Source organism: Sciurus carolinensis, chromosome 8, assembly GCF_902686445.1.
Source record: "Sciurus carolinensis chromosome 8, mSciCar1.2, whole genome shotgun sequence".
In the NCBI taxonomy this organism is placed as follows: Eukaryota; Metazoa; Chordata; class Mammalia; order Rodentia; family Sciuridae; genus Sciurus; species Sciurus carolinensis.
The window spans coordinates 137,833,989-137,855,493 of record NC_062220.1 but is presented as its reverse complement, the minus strand read 5'-3'; the positions used below and the strand labels follow the sequence as shown (position 1 = coordinate 137,855,493).

Here is a 21,505-nt window from a genome sequence, read left to right as displayed (position 1 = left end):
GAGGCACATCCACCCAACGGGACGGGACTCGGCCACGGGACGGGCGAACACAGGCAACGCAGATGGGCCTCCGAGACACCAAGAGGCCAGTGGAGGCCAGGACCACAGGAGCCCTCACACGACAGGGCACAAAGGGGAATCCACAGAGGGAGACCCCAGGGCCTGGTGGGGTCCGGGGAGGAGAGGGTCAGCGGGGCCATCGCCAGGGGATGCGGCATCTCCTCCCAAGGTGACTAAAGTCTTCTAACGCTGACCAGAAATAGTCACCAAGCCCGCCGGACCACATCCTTTATGTGGGGAATGACCAGGTGAGTGGGTCACACCTCGGTCAAGCTGCTGCTCTCGCCCCCCCCACGACCACTACCCACCCTGGGCTCCAAAACAGCGAGGGGACGTCCACGGCCTGTGCTGGGACAGGGGACGTGAGACGGGCGAGCAGGACCCCTCCGGCTGCCCCCAGCCGAGGCCTGCGCATGCGGAGGAGTCGAACCTGGGCCGTCCTGCCGCTCTGGGGACGCCAGGCAGCTTCCGCCAGGCAGGGCGGCGTCCCTGGGGTCGGGTGGGAGGGCGGGGCAGGACCCCGGGCGGCCCTACCCGCAGGTTGTTCCGCTCCTCCTTCCTCTTGATCCAGTTGAGCGCCTGCTGCTGAGGGTCGATGCACAGCGGGAAGCGGCTGGCCCGCGTGGTGAGGATGCCGTTCTGCACGGAGAGCTCGTCGGGGGGCAGGCCCTGGGAGCCCCACCTGGAAGGGCGGCCACCGGGAAACGGCGGGCATGAGCCCTGCAGACCCGGCTCCGCCCTCGGGCTGCTCAAGCCTCCTTGGATTTGGGGAGGGATACCCGGTATCTGTGCAGCCAAGCTGCTGCTCCCCTGGCCGGGCCCCAGGCGACCCCAGCCTGAGCCCCCTCCGGCTCCGGGGCCCCCACACCTGCTGATCTCCACGTCATCTGTGAGCAGAGTTTCTAGTCGGAAAGGCTGGCTCAGGGGGATCTCCCGACTCAGGATGTCGCTCTGCCACACCTGGTTGACCATCTCGTCGCGGAACTCCCAGGTGAAGGCGCCCTCGTAGCTCAGGAAGGCGGCGGACAGCAGGCAGTCCCCGAGAAGCCTCACCCGCCGGTGCTTCAGCTCGTCCAGGTCCTTCATCCACCTGGTGGAGCGGGAGGCCACCCTGAGCAGCTCCCCTCCCACCACGATCCCCGGGAACAGTCCCCAGGCCCCTCTAGATATTTCAAAGCCTGTGCTAAATTGTTCTGAGCCTACAGCTAAGGTTTGAGGAGACGAAGATGCTCATCACCCCCACTGGGCTTCAGACGCTTGCACTGAGGGACGGCACCACACGCCACAGACATGCACAAACCCTGGGTGTCAACTTAAACCAACACGTTTGCTAGGAGGGGAGGAGGGAAAGAGCCGCTCACACCAGGATAATAAACAGGTGCCTTATCCAGGGTCCTGAGCACTGCCGAGCTCAGACAAGACGGTTCCAAAGAGCAGCAGACACGCAGAGCGTACGACAGACCTTGACAACTAAAGGTGTACTGAGAACAACCGCAGAAGAACATTCCAGAAGAACCAGCTCAACAGGGCCAGCCAGAGGGATAGATTTTTAGGGGTACGCTTTTCTCCTGAAAAAGGGAGCTCACCAGCTCAGCTTGCAACGTCCCAACTCAGCACGTCAGCGGTTTGAAGGCTGCTCAATTGCGGGACTCTGCACAAGCTGGGCACTAGCAGGGGGCTCACTAAATGTTAGGGGGACTCATTTGTCACAGACCTCTTTACCTGGTGGCAATCACACTGTTTCCAAACGCTTAAACCAAGACATGAAAATAAGGCCAGCAGAGTTAGGAGCTCAGGTCCCACCTGGCAAGAGAATTCTGCCGGGGATAAAAGAAAGCCAAGGTTCGTTTGGTCTCTGATGGTAAATGCCCAGCGTCCTCCAGGTTTTAGAGATACTGGAAATTGTTTCCCACAGGCAGACGAGTTCCCAGCGTTTTCCATGTCACACTTACAGATGCCAGGTTGGAAACCACCATCCTATCCCACAGAGGGGTGCAGCCAGTCCCACCCACAAATATCGAAGAGCCCCACCCACTCAGAGTGAGCCCAGGCCCAACAACCACAGCGCCTTCAAAATCACCTCTGCGGTGACAGAGGTGGGGCCCTCTTCCAATCTCCTCCAAGAAGCCCACACGCCCTAACCCTGGGCACCTGCTGGATGCAATAGGTCTCTCCTGATCTCGGCTGCACTGCCTCCTTCAACCCCCAGGGGTGACTCAGTAAAGGGCACTCGGTACCCAGTGCGAGCTGTCCGCAAAACGGCCCTAGGCCACCTCCACCGTGACGGATTTCCAACAGAAACGCAAGGTGGAACGAAGACTCCGCAGCGCAGGAGGTGGTGCTGAAGGGGCCTGTGGACGAGCCACCAAGGCGCGCGGGGCCCTGCCGTCCAGTGGGACACGCCCGGGCTGACCTGACGTTTTCCGATCCCAGGCCGGAGATGAGCTTGTCGGCGGCGATCAGCCGCCGCTCCATGATCTCGGCCTCCTCCTGCAGCTTCTGCTTCTCCAGGATGGCCGCCTCGTATCTGGCCCCCAGGGCTGCCAGTTCCTTCTGGATGGCCGCCAGCTCGTTCTGGATCCGCTCCAGTTCCCGCTTAGTCAGGTAGAAATTCCGCTCCAGCCTGGCCACCTAGAGGAAGACGCGTTCACTGGGGACGGAGACCCCAGGGGCAGGACAGCTGGCGGTGAGTCTGCACCTTCCAGCGGGTCCAGCCGAGGCCACGACCAGACCCCAGGCTCCTGTCCTGAGTGCCCGACTCAACGCCCATCCGCAAAAGCTCCACCTCCCTTCGGAACAAGATGCCCTGCGCCCAGGACAACAGATGGCCGACTCTTCATGGCTACTGAGGTCACAGCGAGAGGACACCGTGGTTCTGAGTCGGAGCCTCCTGGGACTCCCAGGGTTAGAAAGGAGTGTCCAAACAGGACTCGGGCTGACGAGCTCAGCCACACAGCCACGAGGCCCAGGATGGCACCTCCGGAGCCAGCTGGTCCTCCCCAAGGTCCACAGAGCCGGGCTCTGCTCCTGCCCTGGACGGAGACGCTGCACCGTCATCCTTTGGGACCTTTGGGAGCTCAGCCGTGTCCACTGACGTGGCGGCTAAGCGAGCTGCACTTCAGGTCACCAGGTGTTGGGGGAAAGTGTTCACAGGTTCAGTTCAGGCCAGAACGTTTCCAGCAAAGCTGTGACCATGTCAATCCCAGTCAGAGACGGTGCGGCGGAGGTGGCCGGCTCGCGGGCGGAGGCTCACCTTGTCCCTCTTGGGCTTGATCTCCCTGAAGACGTCACAGTAACCCATGACCGCCTCCACAAACTTGAGCATCCCCAGCCCGGCCTTGCTGACGGCCTCCATCTCCTCGATCGTGGTGTTGAGGGTCTTCAAGAGGCCTAGAGTCAGAGAGGGCACCCCGCGCACCGCGGGGGCAAATAAAACCGGCAGTGAGCCCACCCACAGAGGAAGCGGAACCGGCTCCTTAGTCCTCGGTGACCCCGGAGCAGGACCCAGGCAGCTCCCCAGGGGACAACACGGGGGACAGGCCAGGAGGAGTCTCGAGTGCGGGCATTTGAGATGTGTGTGAGGGGCACAACCACTGCTGCTGGGACCTCCCGGGGACACCCAGCAGCCCGGAACCAGCACGTCAGGAGCCTCCCGACTGGGCACCACAGTGGCCGGGCACAGGCAGCTGACTGGAACTCGGGGGCCGTCACAGGTCAGCCGTGGCCTCCACCTGCACCCTCACCCCGTACTCTCCCTCGAACGGAAGCCACCCAGTCAGGATGGGGCAGAGGGAGCACTTGGGATCGGACACGGGCTGCTCTTGTCTGTGTCCGGCTTGCTTTTGCTTCCCAGCGGGTGACAAGGAGCCCTTGGCAATGCTCCGAGTGGACCGTGACGGGGTGACCTTGACTGCTTTTTGCAAAGCTGACCTTCCGCCCGACTGAGCAGCAGGGCAGGAGTCAGCTCAAGGGAACTCGGTGTCTGTGACCAAAGGCACAGGGTGGCCCTGATTGACGGCTGTCCCCTCCCCCTGTCTACTCCACAGGGGTCCACGGAGACTTTCTTAGGGGCAGTCAAGGTCAGACCAAAGCGGGGCACCTCCATGCACTGACGGGACGCACAGCGGAGGGCCGGGCGGGTCCCGGTGACGTCCTGTTTCCCGTGAGGGGGGACCAGAGCCACTGCCCGACCTGTCAGGCTGAGGCCCTCAGCCTCCTCCCTCCCTGCCACTTTCCTCTGGGGACAGTCAGTTCGCCTGTCCACCTGCAGGGCGGCGGTGACCATCTGACCTCAGGGAAGGCAGGCCCCTGGTGAGCCCGTGCCCCGTCGCCCAGGCTCACCCTTGATATTTTTAACTTGGCTCTGGGAAATGGAGTCGAAGTCCATCTCCATCAGAGACCGCAGGAAGTTGGGGTCGGACATCATGCCCTTGGCCGTCTTCCAGTTCAGCTCCTTGTAGCCCTTGATGATGAGGATGCACTCGCAGACCGTCTGCACCTGCCTCGGGGGCTTGGCGAAGGACCTGGGGGCGGGAGATGAAGGTGTGGGAGGGCCCACGGCAGGTGTGGCTGGGCGGGCCAGTGCTCACTCCAGGAAGGAGTCTGTGGACGCCAAGGACACCAGGCCCCACGCGCGGCGGCTCCTGGCTGGCGGCCCCTGAGGGCAGGGACAGGCCCCCGCCAGGCTGCATCAGGCTCCTGGAACCGGCTGGGCCACCGACCATGAGTGGGGATGGGCCTTACGATACCAGCCCAGGCTGCCCAGAGTGGCCAATCCAGAGATCAGGGCAGAGCCTGGGAATCTGCCTTCTAATTACACCCCCGGTGACTCCTCAGACTAAGGGGTGGCTGCGTCACTACTGTCATTATCGCCGTCACTACCATCATTTCCCCATTTACTAGGTAAGACACAGGCTGTGCGCGCTGGCCACCCCCGTGTTCACACGGCCCGGCCTGGGGCTGGGCCCACGCTCTGGCCCCTTGATTGATGTCCTCGAGCTCGATGTGACTAGACTGAAACCTGCTTCTGCTGCACCAGGTGCCCCGGGCCATGGGTGCCCCAGAGAACTGGAAGCCCAAAGGAACAGGAGATGGGTCAGCGTTGGTGCAAAGCCCCAGCAGGGCCCAGCCTGCCCCAGGGCCATGTGCCCAGCCACCAGGCAGCTGCAGAAGGCACCGGTCTCCAGACAAAGCCATGAGGGGACAGAGCAGGAGGAGAGGGTCACAGGAGCACAGGAGAGGAAGAGGGACAAGCCGGAGGGGCACAGGCCTCAGGAGGGCCTGGAAACACGGTGCTGTGCCCCAGGAGATGACCCCAAGCAGGTGGGGACAGAGGGACAGAGGGAGAGTCAGAGAGGGGACAAGCTGACCAGACAGCAGGCTGGACACCCCCCACCCTCGCAAGGCCCCCTCCCTGCCCTTGCAGATAGGCGAAGACAGAGAGGGTCACAGGTCTCAAGGACAAGCCAGGGCAAGGGCAGGGTGGGGAGGGCAAACGAAAGTCCAGCTCTCAGCCTCAATTAAAGTAATGGCCCTGAGTCACCAGAGCAAGGGTCCATCCCGCCAGCGTTTGCGGCTTACAGAAGCAGGGCACGCTGCCAGCTGTCTTTGAAAGGTTCCTCCAGGCCCGTGAGAGCCAGCCCCGGGCCACCGCTCCCCAGTACCCAGGGAGGGAGGCACCAGCGAGGTGTTTCCAGACACAGGACGGGCAGAGCCATGGCCCAAGTGGCCGGCCTCTGAGCCCGTGGACCAGCCAGGGCCCAGCCAGAGACCTCAGTCTTCCAGCGACAGAGTGGGGATGGGGAACCAGGGCCTTCCAACCCCAGATCCTGAGTCCCCGGAAAGCACCCTCGGAGCCTGCTGCCGGGTGCCAGATAACTGAGGTGTCTGGAAGACCGAGGTTGCGATCAGAGTAGGGGTCCTTTCTCCCTCCAAAAACAAACTTGGGGTGGGCAGAGAGAGGACCACTGCTGCCCTCCCTGAAGAGGAGAACCACTGCAGACCCCGCTCCCCATCCCCCTGCCCCACCCCAGACTCGCCAGCCTCCCTGCTCTTCCCTGAGCCCAGCTCCCCCCGCTTGGGAGGGCACCCCCTGGAGCCAGGAGCACAGACTGCGGGCTCCTGGGGAGGCGGGCTGCCTGGCTCAGAGCGGCAGGAGTCCAGTGCGCACAGAATAAATGGAAGGAGGAAAAGCAGGAGCATCGGCTGGCCACAGAAGGAGCCCTTTACACTCCAACAGCGGAGAACGTCCGCTCTACTCTTCCTCACTCCTCGTCTTCCTGGCTTCGCGTGTACTTATTTCTAAACGGGGGTCGAGCAAGTGCCCTTTCAGGAATGAAGGGGTTGTGAGATTGTCAAGATGAAGTCCCAGCCCATCACACTTGACATCCCAAAGACCAAATGAAAGCCAGACTGCCGTGGTGGCAGGGGCTGGGGGGACTGGATTCGAACTCACACAGGACCCCAGCCAAGGTCAAACCCCAAACAGATCCAAAACAAATCTTTCAAAGGAAGAAAATTGAACCGTAAAAGTACAAAAAAGAAACAGTACTTTGTTTCACCATCTCAGGATGGCAAGGCATTGTAACTATGGCAGAATATCTAAAAGTCAGGATGTGGAAGATCGCTACTTACAGGGCAAAAACAAACACACACACAAACCTCATTAAAAAAGTCAAATGGCCAAAGCAAACTGCAGAGATACCCGCAACTCATTTTGCCAGTGAAGAGCTAACCCCCCTTGGAGTGGCAGAGCACCCGCCCAGCTTGCAAGGCCCTGTCCACCTCCAGCACTGCGAAAAAGAAAGAAAGAAGAGCCACTGGAAAAGATCACGGAGACAAAAGCGACAATAGTGACAACGGCCTCACAGAAAAACGGACAGAACACGGACAGTTCACAGAAGAGGAAGCCACGTGACTCTTAAGACATATTTTTCACAATTTAAAAAAGAAAAGAAAGGGCCCCTGGACCCAGGAGAAGAGAAGAGAAATGCTAGTTAAACTACACAATGCCACTGTTCATCTACAAAAGAAGCAGAGATCCAAACGCCGATGGCGCCCTCTGCTGAGGAGGCTTCCGAAGGCATCGGGGCCTCAGGCCGGCTGGTGAGGAGCGTCCGGCCCAGGATCAGGCGCCCCGGCATTATAAAGGCTCACACCCCTGGACGCAGCACCAGGAGCAGAGATCCTCCTGTCGGGGGACTTGGCCGAGCGCACCACAAAGCACGCCGCTGGGTTACTCTGGGCCACGCAGTCCTAAAGGCAGGGGACTGGAGACCCGCTGAGGACACAGCCTGGGGCCTGGCTGAGGAGGGAGCGCCTCCTCAGGTCACAGCGGGATGTGACGGGCCGTTTTAAAACGCCAGGAAGGCTCTCCACAGGTGGACCTGCAGATCTCCAAACTGCAGCAGGGAAACGTGGACGGCCAGCTGCCACCTGTCTGCCCTTGGAATCCAAAGCCAGGAGCTGAGGAGCGCCTGGGATGCCTGGTTGCCTGGACCATCGTTGTGTGAGGAGGGAAGGCCACCCTCAGGGCCACCCGGGAAGCTGCTCTGCTGGGCCGCTGCAGGCCAACGTGACGCTGGAACTGGACAATGGCTGACGTTGTGCTGGCACTGGCCAGGTGCCCAGCCCGGGGCTGAGGGCTCTGCAGACACTAGCGCCTTTCATCCTCACAACCGCCCTGACTCAGAGGGGACAATCGTCACCGCCCATGTTTTACAAGTAAGAAAGCAAGCACAGAGAGGTCAGACAACGGCCGGAGGTCACAGAGCGGTTAGACGATGAGCCAAAGGTCATGGAGATGTCCAGGGCAGAGCCGGCAGGACTGTTCCCGGCTCTAATGACTGGGGACAGAACCCAGGGCCTCGTGCACGCCAGGCAAGTGCTGTGCCACTGAGCCCCACCAGCTCCCGATGGCATTTTAAAACACCGCTCCTTTGAGGCCACTGGCCACTTTAGGTTCCTCAGGTGTGACGCCAGTCTAGCTCAGGACTCATCCAGGTCCCCACGAGATCCCGGGGACTCCCTCAGGGTGGGGCCTTCCCAGCCCCTTCCCTCCAAACCCCTGCAGCAATCCTTTCCGGCCTCCGTGCTCTGCAGGAGCGGCGCCCCAAGCCCTGGAGCCAGCAGCGGGTATTTTCCTTGAAAATGGGGTTGACCGTCCCCACCACCCGGCCCCTGCACAGCCCCAGCTGTCCCGGCAGCTCCGTCTAGATGTCCAGCACGCAGCATGGACATGCATGCCACCCGCCCTGTGCCTCGTCAGCACCACCCTCTGCAGAGTACTGACGGGATCACTTCCTGGTCCCACGGCAGCAACTCCCATGTCACCCAGGTCCCCTGACCTGGAGGGACTCAGTTCCCTGTTCAGAGTCACGCAAAACAAGGGCCCCGCCTTCCCCGAGGACGGCTGCTCAACCTGCCCGTGAAGCCAGGGCACAGGGCACAGGGACACAGGGGCCGCACCGGAGCTTCCTTCCACCCACGGGAACAAAGTGGGACACCAGCTATGGACCTGGAAGCAGGAGCCTCTGCAGGCGGCAGGGGGGCAGCAGGACACGCTCCTCGGGGGCTTTTCACTCACCAACCAAACCCACGAGCGGCCCTGTAGGGACCAGGCCACACGGGGAGAAAGCCCTGCCCACCCCACTCAGCCACACTTCCTGGCAGCGGGTGGCAGCAGTGACTTGCGGCATGTCTGGGGGCCGTGAGAGTGACCCGCCGCCCACAGTGCTGCTCCACAGAAATGGGCGAGGGCGGAGGCGAGGCTGGCCTACAGCACCCCGTGGGCTCTCAGCCGGGTGCTGGCACCCTGCACTGGCCGGAGCAGTCGCTGGCCTTTGCAGAGGGTGGAGGGACACCTCAGTCCTCGCGGCCCCTGGAGCCCCGCCTCCCTGGGTGAGCCAGCCTGGGCTCAAGAAGGCCAGCAGGCACGCTTCCTGGGGCTGGGGGCCATGGTCAGGCCACCTCGCCCCTCTGGCCCTCGCTTTCTGTGACGGTGGGCTTCGCGCTGAGCCTGGCCCCTGGTGTGGGCACCGGCAGAAGCGAGGGGCAGCTGCAGTGTGCTGAGGGGCACAGGTTACCTGATCTCGGTCACGTCCGACTTGTCCAGCTTCTGCAGCTCCAGCTTGGCAGCCTCCAGGATGGGCATGACCTCGGCAAGGGCCGTCTCGGCCTCCGCCTTCTCCACCGCGATGATCTTGTTCTGCTCCTCTATCTCTATGGCCTTCTCCTCCGCCAGCTTCTTCTTCTCCTCCGCTGCAGGGCAGCAGGGCCCGTGAGCAGCTGGGCCAGCGTGGCCGCGAGTTCTGTCCCTGGGCCATGCAGGGTACAGGCCTCCCGGACCAGGTCCAGGACACCTGGGGCTCAAGGGAGCTCTGGCCAACAGGGTAGCCCGTGCGTTCCCAGTAGGACGAAGGTCCCCAGCCCGCAGGGTCTGGACGCCCTCCAACTCCGCCTCCCTGCACTGGCCCTCTAGAGTCCACCCACTCTGCACCAGGCAGGTCACACACCTGCCACGGCCAGTGTTGGCTGAAATCTTTCTGTCACTCAGATCCAGGCCACCAGCCACCCCCTCTAGGGGGCTGCCCCTCTGTCATCTCACGATGACTGCTGGCCTCCTGATGCTGACCACAGCTGGAACCTTCCATCCAATCACCAGTGCTAAGACTTACTCCTGCTGCCTCCAGGACATACGCGCCCCCCCGGGCCTGCCACCCCGGTACCCACAGGCCTGGCCCACAGGAGGTACAATAGGGTGAACAGTGTCTCCCAGAGGTCAGGTCCATGGGAACCCCAGGAGGACCTTATTTGGAGGACCTTATTACTTGAGGCGAGGTTACCCTGGACTAGGGAGCTCAGGGGACCCTTCAAAAAGTTCAGGCCTCACGTTGTACATGTGAATTGACTTATCACCACGTCCCCATAAACATGCACAATTATCAAGTGTCCGAAACTTCTCTTTAAATCAAAGCCACGTGCAGACACACCAGGGGAAAGAGGCAGCCTGGGGTGGGGGCCTCAAGCTGTCGCACGGGAGGACCGCCGGTAAGCAAGGTTTCCACAGCACGTCCCCGGGGAGCCCTGACCGTCCCCAGCTGGCCGGCACTTGCCTGCGGCCGTATTGGTGGAGATCTCCTCCAGCAGGGCCTCGCAGGCAGCCGACTTCTCGGCCAGCACAATCCTCTGCTCGGCCAGCTTCTGGTTCAGCTCATCCAGCTGGATGGTGGCCTCCTTCAGCTTGTCCAGCCCACCCTCCAGGCGCTTGCACTGGGCTGGGGACAGACAGCACCTATTCACTGTCCCGCGACCGCGCCCCACGCCCCAGGCGCGCCCTTGGCTGCCTCCCTGAGCTTGGGCTCAGCAGGGTGAGAAATTGACTTGTCACACGATGTCACACATGTTCCAGTCGCGCCTGCAGGGGCCCAACGGAACCTGCTGCTGAAGAGGGTGCCTCACTTGACCAGTAACAAGCGGAATGCCCAAGAGTCGGGCCCAGCCCAAAAACAGGACCAGCACACCAGCGTCCTACCCACAGAGTGCCACCTTGCCTCAGTCCAGAGGCGCCCGGCCTGGCGAGGGGACACCTGCCCCAGGGAAGAGGAGACCTGGATCTCTACACCTGAGCCACGTGACGCAGTCGACCCGCCCTCCCCAAGCCTTACCGATGTTAAACTGCGTCTTCTCATCCAGCAGTTTTGAGTACATGTTAATAAAATCCAGGTAATTCTTGGGTGTCACATAGTTGCTGCGCCTCAGTTTCTGGAGAAACTGTTTGCTGAATTCACCGACGGACTCGTGGACCAAAACCACATGTTCCACCAGGTCTTCTATATTTTCTCCTGGGATCATGGGATTGTCCCCTGGAGAGAGAGGAAGGGCAAAGCCGCCTCTTAGACAGACAGCCAGGCCTGGAACCACAGCCCGGCCCGAGGCCCCGCAGCCCAGGCCTGGGCCCCAGCGGGGGGCTCCACTGATCCGCCAGGCTCAGGGCAGCACCTGTGCAGGCCACCATGGGGGTGGACAGCCAGCTCAGCGTACAGCCACAGAGAGGGAGGTCATGCTGACCCACCTCAACAGGGTGAGCCTCAGACACGGCGCTAAGAGAAAGGAGGCTGCGGGAAAGGTCAGGCACCACACCATTCCACCCACCCGCAAAGGCAGGCGGCAGCCAGAGGCTCTGGGCTGACCGGAGGAGGGAAGGGGAGCCTGCGTTTAGGGTCGCTGAGGATGGTGACAAGTTCCGGAAATGGGTCCCGTGACGGCTGCACAGCCTTGTGACTGTGCACTTAAAGTGGACAAAATGGAAAAGCTCATGTAGGATATATTTCCCAAAATAAAAAAATATATACTTAAAATGTAATTTTTAAAAAATGAAGAAGAAAAAGCAGTTATCATGAGTGGGCGGCTTTTCTGGACCACTGACCCGTGCTCCGACCCCTGCCTCCTGCAGAGCCAACCCTTTCCCTCTTCCCCGGGGCGTGGCAGCATGCAGCCGGGAGGGCGCCGGGTCTAATGCCTGACCGTCATTGCGCCCCAGCAAGCGACCTCCCGCCGGCCACGTGGGCTACTCGGCCATTCTCTGCTGGGCAAAGGCAGCCTTCCCATCAATCTGCTGGAAGAATTACCCACCACTTCCAAGGCAAAGACCGCCTCCCTCAGGTCAGCTGACTGACTGAGCTGCGCCCATGTGACAGCAGAACGCACCTCGCACTAAAGCAGAGCGAGGAGAGTGGCCAAAAGCATCCGTCGTCCAGGCTCTGCTGACCCAACCTACAGTTGTACCAGGGGCACTGCCTGTGTGAAAGACCTGGCCCGACAGATATCCACTCTGGGACATAGTCGCCTCCACTCCGGAAACACGTTCCAAGGGAAAAGATGCTAAGCAAATTCCAGGCAGCATCATTTATGACACCGGATACAGAAGGCCAACCCAAGCGGTAACAGGAAATGACTGACACGCTTAAAACCAGGGTGCCCTCCGTCAGGGTGCTCCACCACAGCCAGAAGGGAAATCTGGCCCACTTCCTGCTTTTTAAATAAAGTTTTATTGGAACACAGCCATGGCCATTCATTTGCATACTGTCTATAATGGCCTTCTTCATATAACTGCAGAATCGAGTAGCTGCAACAGAGGTAAATATTTACCATCTGGACCTTTGCAGAAGCAGCTGGCTGGCCCCTGAGTCAGATCTGAAGACTCATGCTCTTGGCCCCCTTCCCAGAAAAGGAAAAAACCCTGCATTATGACTGAAGCTATGATCTCTGCTCCCACAGAGTGACTATTTATTTATTTATTGGATACACATTTATAAGGATGAAACTATTTTGAGGTCACCCAGTGGCACTTGCCATAAATCTGTTCAGGATTGGTCCAGAGAAAAAGATTTTCCCCTGAAGCTCAATCGACGTGCTTTCTTATTCAAGGGGCACAATTACCGCCCAGGGTGCAGGTGCTGGACGGAGTCGGGCCGACCCCTCGGGCAGCCTCTGGTTCGGAGGTCAGCACGCTCTCTCTATCCAGAGCCAGACTGGACCAGTCCTGTCTCTGCGGCAACTCCTGGACTTCGCAGGCGTGGCATCACAGCAGCCACGGACAGCACATGAATCAGTGCGTCTGTGCACCCCCAAATCCCTAGCCGCCAGCAGGGGCCAGGCCGGCAGCAGGCCCCGGCTTGCCAGCTCCCGATTTAGATGGTACCTGATCGATTTCCAATCCAAACTCTCCCGTAAGTCTCCTGAAATCCCTCAGGACTAAAACACCAGGACAGTCTAACAAGAAAAAAAATAATAATAACAATCCAAAAAAGATTTGTTCTACAGGGTTCACGGCGAAGGGATCCACTGGGCCAAAAGTCAACGTCGGAGTGAAGGCGAGCGGCTTTGCGGGCCCCCGGCGCAGCCCCGTGGACTTACCTAAGAAGGACCTGGCGACGGCGTGCAGGGCTTGGGGTGGCCAGGGCATGAACCAGTCGATGCCAGTGTTGTTCACCAGACCTTGGGAGGAGAGGACAAGGACCATGGCTCTGCGGCCCGGGCTCTCGGGTGTCCACACGGTCTTCAGGTGCCCCCAGAGCAGTGAGCGAGCTGAGCACGTCCAGCAGAGCTTCTGACTGACACCGGGCACCGCTGACCCTGGGGCCAGAGAACCCGACGCAGGCGCTGGCCGGGCCCTGCCCCTGCTTGCAGCATCCCTGGCTGCCATCGCTGGGTGCCAGCAGCGTGCCACCTGCCCCAAACACGTCCCCAGGCCCACCTAATGTCCCCAGGAGCAGCAGCTGCCCTAACTAGGAACCTGCGTCTAAAGGCAGAAGCCCTGCCTTCTGCGAGGCTTGCGGGACTGTCCCGCGTGGGAGGGACGGGGAGCCACCCTCCCCCACCGCAGGCCTGTTCCCGGGAGCCTGAGCTCATCGTCCTGTCGGAAGGACGGCACCCACCCCTGGTGGCCACTGCGAGGGGCCAGGCACCTCCCACCGCGTGGGCCCTCACTTCCACGTCTTGTTGGACCTCGTCGGTGGAAGCTTGGGAGCACGCAGGCCCTGCCGCAGGCGCAGCCGCGGTACCTGGGAAGTTCCTGCAGCGGGTCCTCAGGGTGTCCCCCACTGGAGACATGCCCAGGACGATGTGCAGGTTGTTTGCGCTCTTGTTCACGAAGTACTGCCACACGGACTCCTTGGCCGGCCCCATGCCGTGCTTCAAGGCCTCCTGGACGAGCTGACTGAGGATGGTGTCCTTCTCCTCGTCTGGGAAGAGCGCAGGGACGATCCCTAGAGAGCAGACACGCGGGGGCTGGTCTGCAAGTCCCAGGGTCACTACCTCTCTGGGCACCAGCTGGAATGGCAGAAGCACAGCATGACGAGGGCCAGCGCAGGGCCCTGGGGTCCAGCCTCAGACCCCAGCTCGCTCGCCTGCGGGCAAAGCCCAGGAGCCTCGCCTACCCGTCTGTGAGACGGGCCTGGTGGGCACCCCGTGCTCACCCAGGAGGCCGCTGTGCCTGGGAGCCTCGCTGGCCTCGGTTCTAGAGCAGGAGCTCCCACCTGGGGGCACCTGGTCACTCTGGGGACCCGGTTCTTGGCCACAACTTGGAAGGAGAAACGCCGCCTGTGCTCAGGGCAGGGGCTGGGCTGCCACTGGACACCCGGGACGGCCCCACGGGAGAGCTGCCTGGCCCAGGATGCCCACAGAGCTGTGCTGGGAGCCGGGCCAGCTGGGCGTCACCGCTGCCACATTTCCAATGACACGACGCATGTCCATAGCAGCTGATGTAACACAGTGGCCAAGGCCGCTCACCTTTGAGAGCCCCCGCTCCCTCCTCCCCTCTGACCTAGCACAGGGGCAGCCAGAGGACACAGATCTAGACCTACGCAGGCACCTGTGCTGCGGGGACCTCACTGCGTCCCGCTCCCCACAATGCCCTTTCCCGTCTGACTGGCACACAGACCCCTCTGCCTGGAAGGATTGTGCCAGCACATAGCTGGTCACTCCCCGTGAGCAGGAGCTCGGTCGGGGGCCCTGAAGACGCCCATCCGGTCCCTGGGCCCGATGGAGAGTCCCCCACTTCCTGCCGTGGAGCCTTGCAGACACGGCGGGGTAAGGGTCTCGGGAGCGGGCAAGTCTCTGGATCAGCCAGGCAGCCCGACGCGTCAGAGCTGAGGAGGCAGAGCGCAGCCTGGGCTGGTGAGAGTCCGGGGCTGAGGCCAGTGGCAGCCTCCACAAGCCAGAAGAGAAGGAAATGGATTCTCAGGAAACCCTGGGAAGACCCCGTCCTTGCTGTGGCCCCACGAGACCCGCCCCTGGCTTCTGATGCAGACCCACAAGGGGAGCAGCTGCGTTGTCTGAAGCCACCGCGGGAACTGGGGCCCAGGGCTTCAGCAGCACGAGACACACACGCGATTTCAGGTCCCGGGTCTCTCAACACAGGAGCCACGTAGGGGAGCCGGACCCTCCGCCATCGCTCACGGTACCCCTTCCAACCATCCTGGGGCCACCTTTGGGTGTCGTCTGTCGCTGATGTTACCCAGCCTCCCCCAGCACACACGCTGGATGCCAAGCTTTGTCATGACTGCCTGAGGCCCAGCGTGTAGCCTAAGTCCTGTGGGGCTCCCAGGGGATGATGGTCCCTGTCCCCACGGAGCCGACCCCCATGACCTAAAACTCAACCATCGAAGCACAAGAAGAACACACTCAAAATGGGCACGTTGCACTGCGGGTCAAGTTCACATCCAAAGGGAAAACTGCACAGAAACTGAGCTCCAGGAGACCGCGGGCACGCTGCAGCGTGGGGTGGGGGGTCCTGAGGTCACAACTGACTCTGAAACGCACCAGAACAGGAGGGGTGCAGGCTGGCGGGAGGGACTAGGCGAGCACAGAGCGCTGCCCCCGGGCCCTGGCGGCACGTCTGCTGTGTCCCTGTGACGAGTCGTGTGGGGCGTTGGGGAAGACCCGGGAACACAGCAGGACACAGTGGCCAGCATCCCGGCCAGCGTGAACCAGCAAGAACTGCGCCTGTCTCTGGGAGCCGCTGGCCCGAGTCCCTCCTCCACCTTCTCAGCCGGGCACCAACGGATAGGGAGCCAGCGGTTTCCTGGCCTGCTGGGGTTGGGGCTGCCTACCACAAATGGGGTCTCCTAGAACCATGAGGAAATCCACTCGCACACCTCCCGAGGCCCGAGACCAGAGACCAAGGGACGGCAGGGCCGTGCTCCCACAAAAGGTCCTGGGGACCCTCCAGGTTCTGGAATCGCTTGGCACGCGGCTGCCTCCGCCCTTGTGAGGCCTCTTCCTCCATGTCCCAACGACCCCTCTCCGTTCTCCTGTAAGGACGGCCGTCACTGAATTTAGGACCCACCCCAAATCCAGATCATCTCGAGATCCTTAGCCGGTCGCATCCACAAAGACGACTTTTCCCGCTGAGGCCCATTCGCAGGTCCCGGGTGCTGGGTCCCGGGAGGGTGTTGGGGGGTCACCGCTCCAGCCCGGCGGCATCTCTGTGCCTGCTTCCCCAGCGTGAAGGCAGCCAGGCGCCTCCCTCCTCGGGCCCCAGCAGCGCTTGCTAAGAAAGCACTTCCGGTGCCTCCTGCGTGCAGCAGATGCGCAGCACCAGGGACGCTCCTGTGACCCAGCTGGTCAGGGCAGGGCCCTGGGCGGCCAGACCCCACCTGGGCCGAAGTGAGCCGGGTGCACCTGGGAGGACAGAGGGCTCCGGCGGGGCTACCTGAGGTCAGCATGTTGTTGATGAGCTCCAGGAAGCCCTCCTCGGCCACATGCGCGTCCGTGAACAGGAAGATCACTGTCTTGTCCTCCAGCCCCAGCTTCAGGTACAGGCTCTTCAGGTCTTCCCGGAAGTTGTTCTCCGAGTAGCCTCGGCTCAGCATGATCTCAAACACCTGGGGACACAGAGCAAAGTCGCCTGGGCCAGCAGCCTCCCTCCCGGCCTCCTAAAGGAGCATCCAAGTTTGCACAACGTCACGCTGTTGGCTAAGAGTGACAAGGCCAGGTGACGAGGCCTCACCAAATGACCTGGAGTGGAAGCACAGGAGGCAGAAAGCCACATACCGGTTTTTGTTTTGGTTTTGGGTTTTTTTGGCACAGGGATTGAACCCAAAGGCACTTAACCACTTGCCCACGTCCCCAGCCCCTTTCATTTTGAGACAGGTCTGGCTAAGTTGCCCAGGTTGGCCCAGAACGTGCGATCCTCCTGCCTCAGCCTCCCGAGTTGCTGGGATCACAGGCATGTGCCACCACGCATGGCCACAGCATCCTGCCTTTGTCAGAGCATGACAAGCGTGCAGAGAACACACCAGTGTCCAAGTGGCAGTGTGAGGTCTGGAAAGGAGAGAGGCACAGAAAGAACACCCTCCGTCATGGGAAGGGGGGTCCCCAGAGTCACAGAGAGGGTGGGAGGCCAGACAGGGGCCAGTGGGAAGGAAGCAGGGGGAGACCAGGAGGAAGCCCAGGAAAGGAGCACAGCCCAGAGCATGAGCAGGACCACAGTGGGCGAGGAAGTCGAGATGCTGTCTGACTCTGGAACCCGAAGGTCCTCCTCACACCTAAAGCAGGCCCTGTGTCTTTCCTCTGCGGGCGAGCACGCTGGTCCCAGGCAGAAGCAGGACTTGCGTGTGAGCAGCGGCACCTATTTGGAAACTCGGGTTTTACTGTGGAGAGTGGTGCCTGAGATCAGGGGTCTCTGATGCCCTCATGGCTGTGGCATGCCCACTGCCTGGGACTGTCCCTGTGCAAGGGCACAGGATGCTCAGCTGCCGTGGCAACGCCCTGCATGAGGAGGCTGTGCAAGAGTCCTGCCAGCTCTGACCTTGATCTCAGGCACCCAGCTCCCGGGAAGGAAGGACTCTTATGCTCGACAGCCACAGTGTGAACAGCTGGCTTCTCCAGTTCTGCCCGCCCTACACTAACTTTAAACACTGGACTTTCTTGAGAGCCACACAGAGCTCCTAACACTGCACTTTGCAACGGTGGATTGCAGCTGTGGAAAAGCTACCCAGATGTCCTGGTTTATGTAACTTCCCTGAATACAAAGAATAACGGTTGCACAGTCTCTAACCTGATAACAAGACATGTAAATAAAGAGGCTGGCGTAACTGTAGACCTGCATCTCCATCAGAGAGCAGGCTCCACCTGACCCAGCTTCATCTTCAAGATCTGGGTCTGTGCCTCTTTATTTTCCAATCCCCCTTCACCCCTTGCGGGACTCAGAGTTTGGTGGCACTGGTCACCACAGTCCACGGTGTCGGGAGGGCTCTCACACCCGTGGCCGCATGGGCCCGGTGCAGGCCATGCCCACACACACTCCACCATTCCTGCATGCTCACACCCAGGCTCACACACGCTTTCACACCCATGCACACGCTGTCCCACACTGGCACATGCGCACGCACAGTCACACACAGACAAGGCAACACGTGTGCCCTCCGGGTGATCAGATCTGCTCTGTGGTTCTGTCCAGCACGGGCCCTCGGCCCACAGCTCCCGGCTCACTGGGGTGCCCACCTGCTGGGACCCACGGCCGTCCCCCTCAGCCCCAGGGCCCCGGGGTCCACACACCTCACCCCTCCTGAGCCCTGTCCCTCAATATCCCCTCTGCTGTCCTTCCCAGGCGACCTCAGAGGAAGAGGCCTCAGATTTGCCAGGACAATCACCTGCAGGAGTCTGGAAGATTCTAAATGGCGGGGAGAAGTAGGAGGCCCGGGACCCAGCTGGTGGGAATGTGGTCGGCCCAGTCACTGCGGAAAAGTGTGGTGGCTCCTCGAAGAGTCACCACAGCCCCAGCAGTGCCACCCTGCCCTCTAAGAGCAGTGGAAAAGTCATCCGTCTGCACGGAAATTCCTACCCCGTGTTCACGGCACCACCCAGAGCAGCCGAGAGGTGGAGCAGCCCAGATGCCCACGGGGGCCTGGACGGATGAACAGAAAGCAGGGCATCCACACAAGGGACCAGGATTGGGATGAAAAAGGAACAACACGTAATACAGGCCAGGCTTGGTGAACCCCGAAGCCAGCCACGCAGCGCCACATACTGTGCTACCCTACCCTACCCGTGGGAAAGTCTAGCAGGGTATCCACAGAGACAGAGCGGCCCGGCAGCTGCCTGGACCACAGGAGGAAGTGAGGGTGGCAGCTGACCACCGGGGCTTCGTCAGCAGCGGTGGGAATGCTCTGAGGAGCCGGAGGTGAGGGCCACACGTCTCGGAATGGACCTCATCTGCACACACAGAGCGGGTGAGTCACATGGCCTTGAGTTGCGCTGCACAAAGCTGTTCTAAAAGCGAGCTTCTCGGCTTGACGCAGAGCTGTGTGTGCTGCTGGGCAGCCCCCGGGGTGAGCCCACCCCTCCTCCCTGCGGATGCACGGCGACTGCCTGCGTTTGGCTTTTGAACTTGATCTGACACCTTCTCCCATCTAAGAACAAGGCAAGAGTTAGATGCTTTGGACATTCAGCTAAAATATGCCCCAAACAGGCAGACGAGAAAAACGAAAGAACCCAGCCCCACCCTCTGTGACAGCATCGGCCGTGCCAGGTGCGGGCCCAGGCCTGTGACCCAGCACACCCAGAGGCCCAGGCGGGAGGATCTCAAGTTCCAGGCCAATCTGGACCACTCCGCAAGGCGCGGTCTCAAAATAAATACAGAAATGAATAAATACAAAGGGCTGGGGCTGGGGTAAAGCACCCCCGGGTTCAGTCCCCAGGACTGAAAAGGAAATAATTAGGATCCGCTGCGGCTGGTTCCGGGATCTGCACGCACTCCCTCCCGGCCGCAGGGACGGGCAGGACCTGCCTTCCTGGGAGGGGACGGGGCCTCACCTCGTAGCCGGCCGTGAAGGCCGCCAGCCTTGCCAGCGACTGCTTCCCTGAGCCGCCCGCGCCCACCAGCAGCGCGTGGCCGCGGTCCATGCGGATGATGCGGTGCACGCGCGTCAAGTGCTCCAGCGCGTCGTCGAAGAGCACCAGGTTCATCCTGGTGTTGATTTCGTTGTACTCTTCCAGAATTTCCTGAATTAAAAAAAAAAAATTCAGGATCACTGGATTTTAAGAGGTGAACTTTCTCCTTTTGCCCGGGAGAGATTAAGGATGGAGGACGAGGCTGGGTTGCTCACTCAGCGGGAGAGCGCCTGCCTGGCACGGATGAGGGACTGGGTTCGAGTCTCAGCACCGCATATAAATAAATACACAAAAGCACAAAAGAAATATCCACTGACAGCTAAAAAAATATTTTTAAAGAAAAGAATGGGGGAAAGATTTTTCTTTTCTGAAAAATCATTGCACTAATTAAATCATCTGGGCTCCCAGGATTAAATCCAGCCTTCACTCAAGACTGGGCTCCGCCAGGTGTGGGTCAGCCAGCAGCAAGCCGAGGCAGGCCACAGGTGTGGGAGCCTCGGGTCAGACACCAGACCCCCACGGAGCCACCCTGTCACACCCACGCTCCAGGAGGAAGCGGGCGAGGAGGAGCCGGCCACACCTGGAACAGCGCCTTGGCCGCCTCGTAGTCCTGGATGTCTTCGTAAATCCGCGTTTCCTCCTCGTGCAGAGCCATGCGGAAGTCGCCGAACAGGATGGGGTCCCTCATCACCGTCTCCAGGTGGTCGTTAAAGTGCTCGGAAACCAAGTCTCCTATGCGATCTTGCACCTTAAAACATAGGCCGCTTAAGGACCAAACTCAAGGACAGCAGTCCGTGCAGGACGGAGCCTCCGATGTCACCAGCTGAGGAATCGGCCTTCTGCTTCCCCACTCAGGGGCTCCAAAGTACTTAATGACCCATCCCCACCTGTTGGCTTTTATAGTTAGTGTCTGGTTTTTTGCAAGCAGTGTTATATATATATATATATAAAATGCATTGGTTTCTGTGTGTGTGTGTTACGTGTGTTTGGCTCTCCCCGAGAGGTTTTCCGTGGCTAGCCTTTCGATCTGCCGGTACATTTCCAGGTACTGACCAGCTGCTTGTCCGTTTCATTGATCAGTCGGTCATGGAAAACCCTCAGACACTCATTCCTCCAGACTCTCACCATCTGGGCCACCGTCTGGAACCTATGGAACATGGCGGAAGGGGCAAATCAGCCTCAAGGTCCCTGGAGGGGCCACCTGCCGCCATTTCAAGAAGGACGCAGGGGAGGGGGCACAGGAGCTGCACCCTGGAGTCCCTTCTCCCCCTCCAAAGTCTAACCAGGAGCTAATGAATTAAATGCAAGGACCACAGTGTCGCCATGCATAACTCCCTGCTGGAGGGAAGAAGGGCCCTCTCTGCACATGGCATCCCTCTTGCTGGAATATATCAACTTAAAATCAGCATCAGGGCCACGGGCAGCGCCCTTCTCTCAGAACCACCCCCGCCTGGCCCTGGTTCTGGAACTTTCCCTGGTTTCTGGCAAGGAGCCATTACCCGACCTGGATTCCCACACTGAACCACCAAGGGCACTGAGGTCGGGGGGCGTCTACAAATCCTTCGACTGTTTCTCAGAACTTCACTGACTCGTGAGTTGAGTCCCCAGAGCTGAACGGGGCTTGAGACTCTAGGCAGCTCAAAGCAGGCCTTCACCCGAAGGCCGAAGCCCAGGTTTTGCTGTGGCTGCTTTGTTTTTGTGGTGCTGGGGAGGGAACCCAGGGCCTCACGCCTGCCAGGCAAGGGCTCCACCACTGAGCCCCTCTCACTGGCAACGGGAAACAATCTGGTCACAGGAGCCGAAGGGCTCAGGTGAATGCCAACCTCAGCTGATGCGGGGCGACAAAGCCATCCCACCAAGGGGTCTCAGCTACGTGTCCACCCGCCCAACCTCTGCTGTTGGTCCCACTGATCTGCTGCCCACGGGCTTGCATGGCATTTATTTCTATTCTTCACTTAACGTCAGCAGAGACAGTGGGTAATGAATTGGCACGATGGTCCTTCAAGTTCCCTGAGAAGCCCTCTGTCTTAAGAGAACAAAAGAACCATCA

At 60.5% G+C, this 21,505-nt stretch overlaps 1 protein-coding gene across 1 annotated transcript in view; it reads right to left on the bottom strand.

Moving 5' to 3' along the window:
* LOC124991529 (dynein axonemal heavy chain 10-like) overlaps positions 1-21,505 on the bottom strand; it is an 87,859-nt gene that overhangs the window by 12,998 nt on the left and 53,356 nt on the right. The window contains 14 exon segments of the mRNA XM_047562194.1: positions 595-742; positions 929-1,150; positions 2,474-2,691; positions 3,314-3,450; positions 4,402-4,583; positions 9,144-9,318; positions 10,173-10,334; positions 10,725-10,922; positions 12,976-13,056; positions 13,623-13,826; positions 16,274-16,445; positions 19,378-19,566; positions 20,036-20,203; positions 20,509-20,602. Of these exon segments, the coding sequence (XP_047418150.1) occupies positions 595-742; positions 929-1,150; positions 2,474-2,691; positions 3,314-3,450; positions 4,402-4,583; positions 9,144-9,318; positions 10,173-10,334; positions 10,725-10,922; positions 12,976-13,056; positions 13,623-13,826; positions 16,274-16,445; positions 19,378-19,566; positions 20,036-20,203; positions 20,509-20,602 (2,350 nt within the window).